Source organism: Microchirus variegatus, assembly GCF_963457635.1.
Source record: "Microchirus variegatus genome assembly, chromosome: 5".
Classification (NCBI taxonomy): Eukaryota; Metazoa; Chordata; class Actinopteri; order Pleuronectiformes; family Soleidae; genus Microchirus; species Microchirus variegatus.
Window position 1 is genome coordinate 35,335,436 of NC_139806.1, and position 12,282 is coordinate 35,347,717.

At 41.3% G+C, this 12,282-nt stretch overlaps 1 protein-coding gene across 2 annotated transcripts in view; it reads left to right on the forward strand.

The window, feature by feature from the left end:
• tbc1d4 (TBC1 domain family, member 4) overlaps window positions 1–11,832 on the forward strand; it is a 28,801-nt gene extending 16,969 nt beyond the window's left edge. For both annotated transcript variants that reach the window (XM_083889171.1, XM_083889172.1), the window contains 10 exons: window positions 1,140–1,303; window positions 1,880–2,074; window positions 3,223–3,384; window positions 3,483–3,641; window positions 4,747–4,847; window positions 4,944–5,087; window positions 6,512–6,671; window positions 6,832–7,001; window positions 8,454–8,630; window positions 9,147–11,832. In XM_083889171.1, the coding sequence (XP_083745297.1) occupies window positions 1,140–1,303; window positions 1,880–2,074; window positions 3,223–3,384; window positions 3,483–3,641; window positions 4,747–4,847; window positions 4,944–5,087; window positions 6,512–6,671; window positions 6,832–7,001; window positions 8,454–8,630; window positions 9,147–9,377 (1,663 nt within the window). In that variant the 3' untranslated portion in view covers window positions 9,378–11,832. The remainder of the gene's footprint in view (window positions 1–1,139; window positions 1,304–1,879; window positions 2,075–3,222; window positions 3,385–3,482; window positions 3,642–4,746; window positions 4,848–4,943; window positions 5,088–6,511; window positions 6,672–6,831; window positions 7,002–8,453; window positions 8,631–9,146) is intronic.
• The last annotated feature ends 450 nt before the right edge of the window (window positions 11,833–12,282 follow it).

Below are 12,282 nucleotides of genomic sequence, written 5' to 3' on the forward strand. Positions count from 1 at the left end.
CTTTGTTAATAACAGGAGATCATAATAAGAGGCATCGAGCAGAACAGCTGTCGGAGCAAAACTGTTGTCCCTGTGACATTTAACTTGATCCGAGGTCACTTCCTGTTTTTCACTGCCCACATGATCAGACAAGCGTTTGCGTGCTGAGCAAGCTTATTATCCCCCGTTACTATCAACTGAACCCAGCAAGTGACACGAGAACCTTGTTTATTTAACTGAAGAAGAAGGAAGAACACAATCTGAAATATAGTCATTACAACTGCTTTAGTGCATAAGGTTTTATTGTAGCCTTAAACGCTTTTTTAACTGAAGTGTACGTAGGATCCAGAATTTCATCATACCATTCAAGCTGAAACCAGGTCAGATCATGACATTTTTCAGTTTATTCAACCATGTGTAATTGTATTGGTGTTTAAACACTGCTCTACAAAAAGGTACAAAGCAGGTTTGACATAAATACTAAAATACATAATAAAAAATAATACATTTTTTTGCTGTCATGTACTTACTGTATTATTTTTGGGTGTAGAGTTGCTAGTTGCATGACATTTGCCTTGTAATATAAAAGTAAAAACACACTTTTCTTCACTCAACTCTTGAATAGAAACTCTTAAGTGTGGTTGTTGTGTATCACAACTGGCCCATTGTCTATTAAACACTTTTTCTGACTTAAAATCCATTTTAATCCTGTTTTTGTGAATTGGTCAGGCTCAGCACACGATGACTCGATATATGAAACAAAAGTATTAGTAGCAGTAGTGACACTAACAGCCCTTTGGCCACGTTTTCTCCTTAATAAATAAAAGCACCTTCTTTTCCAGCCGACGGGAAAAGCATGCATGTACCTCAGCCGTGGCTGTGTGTTGTTTTTTTTACTGACTAATTTTGAATTCCGCCTCATTAACATCGATATCGGGGAACCAGTCAATACATGTTTTTCCATGTGTTGATCTCGGCCGTTTCTCATCAGCTTGGAGAAGCCGAGATGTGAAAGCGTGGATAAGGTTTCTTGTGCTGGAGATTAAATGTACTGTACAGTATGAGTGCTTGTGTGCTGAAGGATGAGTGTGTGCGTGTGTGTGTGCCGAAGGAGTGTTGATGTAAGATGACTCCTGACGCCGTTGCACTCTCTCACACAGCAATGGCGAAGGCAGGAACAGGAGGTTTTCTGGCTGCAGCAGCAGCGGCGACTCTGTAACCGGAGGCCTCCTCGCGACCCCACGCAGGGTTTCCTGGAGACAGAGGATCTTCCTGAGGGTCGCGTCACCCATGAACAAGCCCTCTGCGTCCATGCAGCACCCAGGTCTGGTAACACAATCCCTCTAAGCAGTTCAGCACAACACAGAGGCAGAATGAATATGCTCTGAATAAACAAAAAAGGGCATGGGAAGTGAGCACAGGGGCAGAGGGTGCACACAAGTTCTGTGGAAAAGATCATTTCTAAAATAACCTTCTTTGTACCTGTATGTCAAAAGCACTAAGGGTTGAAAGGAATGCAGTATTTTCACATTTGATCAATATTTGATAAACACTGATAAAGGAACTTTCTTCATTTGCCAGTTTCAAAATTGCTTTACATTATAATATTGAGGTTTATCAAAGGCTGAAAGCAAGTGTTGTAATTCTACAGGCTTGGGATGTGGACTCATTATTAATTTTAAATTAAACATTATCAATAGATAATCATTTAAAGTAGTGAGTTAGAACCAGTAATGGGGTGAGGTGGGGTGTGAGTGGGGGGTTGTTCATATATGTCTAAAGAAAACAAAAGGTAATTGTATTTCTTCGATTATAGGTATTGTATGATATCTTTTTCAATAGTAGTGAGTAATAAAAAAACATTTTTTTTATACTCAAAACATTTCCTCTGATGTTCTAGAGCTGTTGCCTCTCTCTCCTCGGGACCTGGACTCCAGCCTCGACCCCTTCGGCCATCTGCTGTCGCCAAGAGTTGACCTCTCTTCCGGGGAGAGGCCGAAGAGGACGGCGGCCGACTACAGGGCCCTCTGGAAGACTGCCATCCACCAGCAGATCCTCCTGCTCCGCATGGAGAAGGAGAACCAGAGACTGGAGGGTGAGTATCACTCACTGCTGTGCGCGTTAAAAAGAAAGAATATATCCTCCACCCGGGTCACATGAAAATTATACAGTAAAACAAGATATTTGCTTTGTTTTCCCGCAGACACTGGTTGTATTTGTAATCTGTCATGAGATTGTACTTGTACTGAAATCTACTCACACTGGGTTCTATTGTTGACATTTCATCAAAGTGTTACGCACATGCTCTAACGCTGAATAGTCTTGGTACTTTATGAGAGTGGACAGGGATCAAGGGCTCAGCATTTTATATATATACGTTTCTCTTGATGTCAAATGTTGCCCTGTTTTTGTACAAAACAACCGTAACTGCTATGAATTCAGAGTTCCCCAAGTAACAGGGTACAGAGTAGCTTTTGCAAAACACAACCATTTGTCTCCATGCAGAACTCAAACAAGGCTGAAGCAATATTTAAATAGCTACTTAATTATAAGAACTCCATCTTTAAAAGGTTCATACACCTTGTCTGTAATGCAAGATTATAACATGTGAGTCTGTGCCACGGCCTGAAAGGCACTAGGGGGTGCAATAACATCTCACCACACCTCAGTGAAAAGGATGAGGATGATTTTTTATTTTTTGCTTTGTTTAGCCTTCATGATATCCAATACCAACACATCTCTTTCCCTTTTATTTGTTACTATGACACCAATGCTGGTCTGAGGACCTAACTGTGAAAAACATTTTTTTCAAAAACAGAAGGTAAGTGATGTAAAAGAAGAATTTGTTATTAAAGGCGGAGGGTTGGCATGGCTGTGGGTGTCGATCTTTAGGGTTCATTTCAGCTTATTTTTATAAATTGTGCATGTTCACGGACGATCATAGCTTAATGGTGTCTTTGTTACCTTTGTCCTTTGTGGCTCTCACCACTTTCTAAATGTAGCCGCTTCCTGACTTTGGGCATAACAGAGGTGTATTTTTTTACGTTATTGCGGGTATCGTGGCTTGTGTTTACGCCCTACAATTTCCATGGCAACTGGTGACAGAAGATGCTGCTCTCAAAAATTCCGTCTCTTACTATTACGGCCTGCCTTCGATGGTCTTGATTTTCTCTGTACACAAAGCACAATCTGAAATGGACAAAGCGGCATTAAATGTGTTCAACTCCCGTGACTGTGTTGCAGCGAGCAGAGATGAGCTGCACATCCGCAAGATGAAGCTGAACTACCAGGAAGTGGGCCAGTGCTCCAAAGATGCACAGGCATTGTGGGAGAGGAAACTGACGGCCCCGGGCAGAACGACAGTCCCGCAAGACAAGGAAGAGATGTATCATGCGCTGTGCCAAGGTGAAAAAGTGAGAGAAGTGGGTGATCCCTGGTGAAGCAATACACGCGTGTGGTTATTTTTGAACGGGCATTTATGCAATTGTCGTGTTTGTGCGCAGGTATTCCTAAGGGCAGGCGCGGGGAGGTCTGGTTGCTCTTCTGCCATCAGCACCGGCTGCATCACAGGCTGCCTCAGCGTCAGCACGCACCCGACACTCACTACCACGACCTGCTGAAGCAGCTCACCGCACAGCAGCACGCAATTCTGGTGGATCTAGGTATGCATGCAATCTTGCAAAAAAGGGTCCCTACATTTAAAGTATAGAGGTACATTATTGAGGTGATGGTGCACATGTCTTTAGCCTCAGCAATATCATATTTTGTTTGTTAAATAAATAGTTTGATGCACAGTATGCACAGATTTATTGGAAGCATTTAAAAGACTTTAAAAGACTTAAAGCGGAACTAGACCGGAAGTTCCTATTATCGCTGTTTTTTTGGTGTGTATCTGCGTCATTACCTTGTTTATGAAGCCCTGACGGTTCGAAACAAACAGTTCAGCCACTGCTGAGAACGTTGTGTTTTATTGTAATCTCGGGGCTCAACGAGATCACTGAAAATCCCGTAATAGTTACGTAAGCAGCGGTTCTCCTGAACAACCGATCGTCCTGCTCCGGGCACTAGTCCGGGCACATCCGGTTGCGTACATTGAACCGCAGAAGAAGAAAAACGTCCATTGTGGAGGTGTTTCACGAGCAACAGTGTCTTCTGACTCTGGGTCTGACTCTGGGTCAAAGTCATAAAAGGGACTGTGGCGGGGAGTCGTGAAGAAGCTATTTTTAAACACTGTTAAAACAATGTTTTCTGAGCGCTTCTGAGAGCGGATGTGCTGGATAGTACTGGCCAATCACAAGACTCTGTCTTCTGGGGGTGAAAGTTCGCTCTGAAATCTCGCAGCAGAAAAACACCGTCAGAAAAGAGGATTTCTATCGGCTAGTTTACAGCAACTAGGAGGTTTTTGACCATAAAAACAAGTTAATATATGTAAGTAGACCTCCATAACTAACATTTATGTGCAACAGGACCACTCTATGTCACCTTTAAAAACAGTGCAGTATGTTTTCAAAATGAAAATGTGTTCCTGTGTTCGTGCCACAACAACAAAAAGTTGATATATGAAGACAACTTGCTTACTTTACCTTTGTTTGAATTAACTTAATGAAATAAGGTATTGCATCACACCTCATTGCATCCACTAGTCTAGTTGTTATTCATCTTTCTTATACTTGTCAACGTAAACATAAATTAAACATTACCCAACTGCATCGTGTTGAAAAGCCTGCAGAAATATCTTGGCCTAACATATTCTGCCTCCTTCTTCAGGCAGGACCTTCCCCACCCACCAGTACTTCTCAGCCCAGCTGGGTGCAGGGCAGCTTTCCCTCTACAACCTCCTAAAAGCCTACTCTCTGCTGGATACAGAGGTACAAACTAACTAATCCTGTTACCTTTCCCCACTGTAAATCACTGTTGGTAGTGTCACAATAGCTTTTATTTCTTTTTTACTCTGTGCCACATAGGTTGGCTACTGCCAGGGTATCAGCTTTGTGGCTGGAGTGCTGCTGCTGCACATGAGTGAAGAACAGGCTTTTGACATGTTGAAGTTCCTGATGTATGACCTCGGCATCAGGCGCCAGTTCAGGCCTGACATGGTCTCTTTGCAGGTGAGCGCACACATAAGTGGATGAACCATTTACACGTGTTTTTAGCGAAACAACCATCCTAGTTTGTTTTCTGCAAGAAAGGGTTGTTCTCTTGTGCATTTGTTAGTGATTTTGTGGGAAACGTACATTTTTCAGCGTTCATCCTGTTGTCCTCCATTGTCCTTGCACCGGTACAACGTCATGATATGGGGCCATCGTGCACAACCCACACCCAAACGAAACCAAATAAAGTTACTGTTCTCAGTCAAAACACAATCCTTACCCGAGGCTTTACCATTCCCAACTGTACCGTTAAAACAATGTTTTGATAATGAGTAGCAGTGCATCCACCGATCCACTGAATATGTCACTTCCGCCTACTGGCCAATCACAAGACAGTCTGTCTTCTGGGTGAGAGAGTTGAGTCTGAAATATCGCGCCATGGGAACAGCGTCAGAAAAGAGAGATTTCTATCGGCTAGGAGGTTTTTGACCATAAAACCAAGTTAATGTATGTAAGTAGACCTCCATAACTAACATTATATGTGCAACAGGACCACTCTATGTGACCTTTAACATATTATTTGTGTAACATTTAACATTTGCCTTTCCATATCCCCCCCCCCCCCCCTTCAGTTACTAGTTCAAGAACTATTTAAGCTTCAAAGTTTCAAAAAATGTTATTAGATGTAGCCAAAATCTGCACTACTTTTTCGTCGTGCAGCTGCCCTCTCCTCTGTGTCGGTTAGTTAGTCAGTGACGGCAAACAGCAGTCAAGTGTCTCCACCTCTCACTGAAACCACACCTGCATGCCTGCTCAGCTTCGGTTAAACATCAGCTGACCTCACCAGGGGTGAGCGCATCAGCATCAGCAGGCGTGGTAATGTTTAATCTGATCCAGGTAACCATTTAGCCGAGCAGCGAGCTCCCGCTTCTGTCGCTTCACTGCAGTTGAAAACCTTTTTTTTAGAGCCGCGCAGAGTTGGCAAACGCAGGAGGGATTTTTTTTTGTGCAGCGTTTTTTTACGTACGAGGACGTAAAGGTAGTACATGTGTGTGTGTTACTTTGTAACTGCCAGGAAACCGTAAGAATGATAACAGACTCATTTGGGCTCGGACCTAACTTCTGCTTCTCTTTTCTGTTTGCTGTGCATTGCACTGTCACGATCACTGTTCACTGATAACTGTGTGTTGTGAAAGACTTATTGCAACTAAGTAAGTGCTTGGCCTTGAAACTTGCTTGAGCAAGTCTCTAAAACAACACACTAACGTTCCATTTGACAGCTTGTAATTCTTAGTGCTCCCTTTATACGCTCTCCCCTGTAAGTCCTGCTATACCAGTTTTGTTCTAGCAGAGCATGTTTTGACCTGTTTGTGTTTGTGTTTGTCTGTGAATGTTTATGCCTGTGTCGGGCCGTGTGTGTGTGTGTGTGTGTGTTATCCCAGGTTCAGATGTACCAGCTCTCCAGGCTGCTACACGACTACCACCGCGAGTTGTACAATCACTTCGAGGAGTTCGAGATCTGCCCGAGCCTCTACGCAGCACCTTGGTTCCTCACCCTCTTCGCCTCACAGTTCCCCCTGGGCTTTGTGTCCCGCATCTTTGGTATATTTTTAGAACAAACTCCTGTGTTTGCTCACACACAAATGCTTATCAGTACATTAGTAGAGGTTTATACTCAGTAATAATAAGACTTGTGACTACTACAAGGTTTTTTTTTTAAATCTGATACATATGTGTGGTTGTTTTTTGTTTGTTCCTTTAGATTTTGTATTTGCCCAGGGGACTGAAGTCATCTTTAAAGTGGCTCTCTGTCTGCTGAGGAGCCATGAGGGGGAGATAGTGGAGTGTGACACCTTTGAGAGCATTGTGGACTACCTGAAAATTACACTTCCCAACCTCACTCAGACGCAGATGGAGGAGACAATTGCAAAGGTACAAAGTGCGATTGTTTACAAGTGTCAGGTTTCATAAGAATTAATCCCTGTGTAATATGTAATCCATATTGCATGATTGACCACTGGTTAAACTTTTGCTTGTAGGAGATTTCCCTCACTATATTATAAATCAACTTAAATACTGCTGTAGTTAAGTTGAGTTGAATTCATGTTAAGTCTTCTTGGTTTACAATCACCAACTTCTCTGCTGCTTTTGCTTTTCCTACCAATCTTACTTTTATCACATTTAGGTATCTGGATTTGGGAAAAAAAATAAATAAATAAAAAATCTGAGAGAGTTAATTGTGAAAAATATCACCTAACATAAAAAAAAATCTAAGGATAAGTTTAGAAACATTATATAGTATAGTTTTGTCACTAAATCCCATGAAAACAAGGGATTATTTTGTAGTTTCGAGGCTCCTCAACCCCACACTTATTTGTTTCTTGGAAAGAATAGAATAGAATAGAATAGAATGCCTTTATTGTCATTATACAAGTTGTACAACGAGATTTACTTGACTTCACCTTGAAAGTGCATACAGCTAAAAACAAAGAACAATAACAACAACAACAACAACCAGAGTATGGGTCAAAAGGACATAAAAAAAAGTGACCCTAGTTAACGTGAGGTGGGTTTTCAGTTGCAGCGTACTACATTTAAAAGGATAAACAGCCATCAAATTCTTATTGCACAGTATGAAATAGCAGGTCTATAGCAGGGTTTAAATATAAAAAGTGCATTCTATGAGACGTGACCCATAGCAGGGTATAAAAAATAATAAGTAAGACTATTTCCACAGTATGAAATATAATTTTTTTACAGTATATGAAATATAGAAATATAAATATCACAGTGTGAGATATGATTTTAGCAGCATATAGAATATAAATATCACAGAATGAAATGTAATTTTGCAGTATATAAAAATAGAAATATAAATATTTACACAGTATGAAAGTGATTTTAGCAGGGTACCAGTAAAAATATAGATATTGCACAGTTGGAATGTAATTTAAGCAGGATAAAAATCTGTTTATACAATATAAGTATTGCACAGTATATAGTATTGCATAGTGTGGGGTAAATTATTAAATAAATAAGCATTTCTCGATCTGCTTATTTATTTAAGCAGATTGAGTCACAAATATTTAAATACCTATAACTGCTGGGGGTTGTAGTTTTTTTGTCCTTATCAACAGATATATCTGGCCACAAATGCAGTGTAGTAGTATTTAGAGAAAAAGGACAGTGTAATAGTTATTTTTATTGTAATGAATGAACGTGTCATTATGTGTATCGACATGCCATACACAGGTGTTTGTCTCTTTGAGGGATTTAACAAGAAGAACATGCGTATAATATGTTATCCTAAACTTTCAATACAGACTAATTTCCCCTAACTCTTAAAACATATTGACTACTTTCTGACGCACTCGTGTTTGCCAGGCAATGGAGATCGACATCTCCAAGCAGCTACACGCCTATGAGGTGGAGTACCAAGTCCTTCAGGATGAGATGATAGAAGCCGGACCGTTGCCCGACGACTGCGACCGGCTGGACAAACTAGAAAAGACAAATTCTCAGTTGAAGAAACAGAACATGGACCTGCTAGAAAAACTTCAGGTGAGTAAGAGAAGAAAACACTTACTGACTATAATCTGCCTCCCTCCATATCTATAGATAGATATGGAGGGAGGCATATCTATATCATATCTATCATATCTATAACATCAACAAACAACAGTTTGTCATTCTGTTTGCACAAGCACAACAGTAGTGCCTCAAACTACCAATAGATGGTGCTAAAACCCAATAGAAATGTTAGGCAGACAAAGGAATGAACACTTCATGTGTCCAAAATTCCTATGTTATTTTAAACAGCATGAATAATGTAAACGTTAATTCACATGAAACTGGTCTCACAATAATTAAAGGATTGATTCGCACTGATCTATGGAAATTTAATAACCTGTGCACCATCATGGAACAGGTTATTCACATAAGTTACCATCGGGTTGACTTTATTGCTTCTATAACAAAGTCACACACTTCCATCTGCAGCTACAAAGCCTCCATCCAAATGTCTACATTTGCGTTTACACCCTGTCTTCGCTGAGGTTCGCTGTTTGTGTCCTTCAGGCTGCGCGGCAGAAGATCCAGACGCTGGAGACGAGCGTGGAGAGTCTTCTTTCTCGGGAGAGCAAAATGAAGTACATGATTCGCACGCTGGAGCAGGAGAGAACGGGCTACCAGAAGACCATTGAACGCATGCGCTCGTGCCTTCCCCCAGACGCCCTGACAGATGTGGAGATGACCCAGATCAAAACAGGACCCAACGGCAAAGCCAAAACCGCAGCCAAGAAGCCCTGATGGCGACTCGGAGGCCGACTCTGCTCCGGTCAGAGATGCTCAGAGAAAGACTGAAGCGAACTAACGGAGACTGCTTTAGTAGAAGGATTGCTGAGTTCCACAGCTTTTGTTGTGCTGCTTCACAAGAGTAGTGGTGTTTTGTTAAAAAAAAAGAAAAAAGAAAAAGAAACAAAGAAAAGTATGACGTCTGGGCTTGCGATGAGCACACTGTATTGGAAAAACAGTGATATTTGTTAGCAGATAATAGAGCAGTGGGAGGATGGTTTGAGTGATTAGTGAACAGACTGTTCCATCAGTGCATTAGAGCTGCTGCTCTTTCTCATCATCTTTCACTGCCAGTTTGAAGGTGAGGTGAACAACATCCTTCCTTATTCAGATCTCCTGGTAATTTTTTTTTACGAGACTGACATAAGTGTCTGCCTCTGCAAATCTTTTTCAGCACTGCCCTTATGTGAGCACTACCAGTTTCAGTAGCAGCATAGAAAAGCAAGTGAGCCGAAGGTGACTGTCGGCAAAACAGTCCTTTGGACCTCAGGTTCAACATATATAGCCATTACGGGGCGTGCAGAATCCTGGACTTGAGACCTGTGTTATTTGTGTTGCTTTTTAACTTGAGTCTGTGATGGAAACTCAGGTTGATCACATTGCTTCATTCCTCTTTACTCACTTGAATTACAGTATTTGTGAATGTCATTTTCCCCCTCAAAGATCACCATGAGTATATTTCGTTTTTTTCACCGCAGAGGGCGTTGCGTTGGGCACACGTCTTCCGTATTATGCTTTCGGCTGGTACTCAGTATCTTCTGCAGATCATCTCCCAGCACCCACACCACTGCCACCACGTGAGAGACCTTAAGTACTTGCACATGCTGCTTTGAAGGAGGAACTGTGTTTTTTTTTTTTATCCCCTCATCTCAGACAGGATGTGATGTCGCCTGCCTTCTCGGTTTCCTGTGTGACTGACCGCGGTGTCGCCTCGCTTTAGCACCACGTTCAGACACAGAGTTGACGCTCCACGCGAGGCGCGGAGAAACAAACAAAAGGTTAGAAGCGATCCGAACGCGGCCGTCCGTCACATTCTCCACCCGGTCTAAAAGCCTGCGACTCCTCGTTTTTTCCAAGATTTGACAGAACATCTCCTTCTACTTCTACCCATACAAGTTTGAACTGTAGCTGCTGCAGCAAAGGAAACAAAGCAATGTAAAGACATTTGAGAAACTCACTTATATATGCAGTATGTGCATACACAAACAAACACACAGCAGTGAACTGCCTACAGAGTACAGGGGCAGACGGTTTAAATGAATTCAAAGAGCCGTCCCTCGCTTTCCCCTTAGTTTTTGTTTTATCTCACCACTGTGTCTGACTCACCAATGCCAGTTCTGATTGAAAGCAAAACTGTCCAGGGCTTTTCATAAAACACCTGCACATCTAAACCAAGGTGATGTCTGTCAAGAAAAATGAAAATTGTCACTCAGTCGCACACAGTGTCTGCCAGTCTTCCTGTTTTTGGTGACATGATGTGGTGACACATTCACTTCTACGCCAGTGAAGTGCTTTCTTAATCTTCGGCGTCACTTTGCCGTGCAGTGCATCGTGTTTGTTTTATATGCACTCCTGCACATACTGTGTGCAAACACCCAGAGCACTTCCCTTATTTTGCAAAGACTCGGGGAGATGATTGACCCGAGTTTGATCGGCCGATGAATCCAAACTTCTCTGCCTCTGAACAGCAGAGATTCTCTCAACAGTTTGCAGGGTGAAACATATCAAGAAGCTTGTCTTGAAAATGGAACTGGCCGCTCCTCCTGCTTATTTGTGCATCAGAGAAATTGTCCATTAAACCAAAGATATATATATATTTTAATTTTTTTTTAATCAAAATGATGAATTAACCGAGACTGCTGTGATTTAGTGAATGTTTTTGTCACTTCACCTGTTCAGCCTCTGTAAGTTTGTACCAGGATAAATGTTTTTTTTGGGGAAAAAAAAGAAATAGTGGCCGAAAACACAGTAAAATAAAAGTTGACTTGTTTACGCCACATTACCCAATGTTTATTTCATCTTGGCTCATTGTTCTGTGCCAACAGTGAGCTATTGTTAGCCTTTATTCTCCATTTATCGTAGCATTTTGTTGCTATCGAATGTGAAGCACACAGTCAGCGAAGGGTCTTTGTTTTAGATCTGGTGCTCCGAGTCCTGACTCGTGTCAGTCAACATGAGGGCTACACAGAGGAACTGTCGTGATCCCTTCAATAAACCTCACCTTGCCTTTTTCTCTGTCTTATGTCTAAATGTCCTTTTTTGCCCGAATAAGTCATGCCCTATTGGACATCGAGGTGAAAGTGTAGGAAATAATAGCCTCTAGCAGTGTTGATGCATTCTTACATAAAAGGCTTTTATAGTTGTACAGTCTATTTAAATGTTTGTCTGTTTTGTTAATGCCACAGGCGGAGGTGTAGAAGTGTATCTGATACTTCCTAAAGGAAATCATTTCAAATGAATGACTTTTGATAAGAGTGTTTGTGAATTGGATTAAATAAAGATATCACTGATTCATGGAAATGTGCATCAGTGATACTTAACCCTACTCAAATATAATGGATTCATTATTATTTTTTAAAGCTAACTTAAATATAAAGCCCTTACATTCAAAACATTGTCAAATTAGTTTACACAATGCTGATTAAGCCTATCAGTGTGTGTGTGTTCTTGTACTTGCGCCATACTGAGGACCAGTGAGGGTTTTTAACCAACAAAGTGGGGACATTTTTACGGAGTGAGGACATTTTGGTCGGTCCTCACTTTGTTTTCATTGAAATCACTTCCTTAGGTTGCTATAACATGCTATACTCTGTTTGTCAAAAAAAAAAAAATTATTTTTTTTTGGACGACAGTATATAGT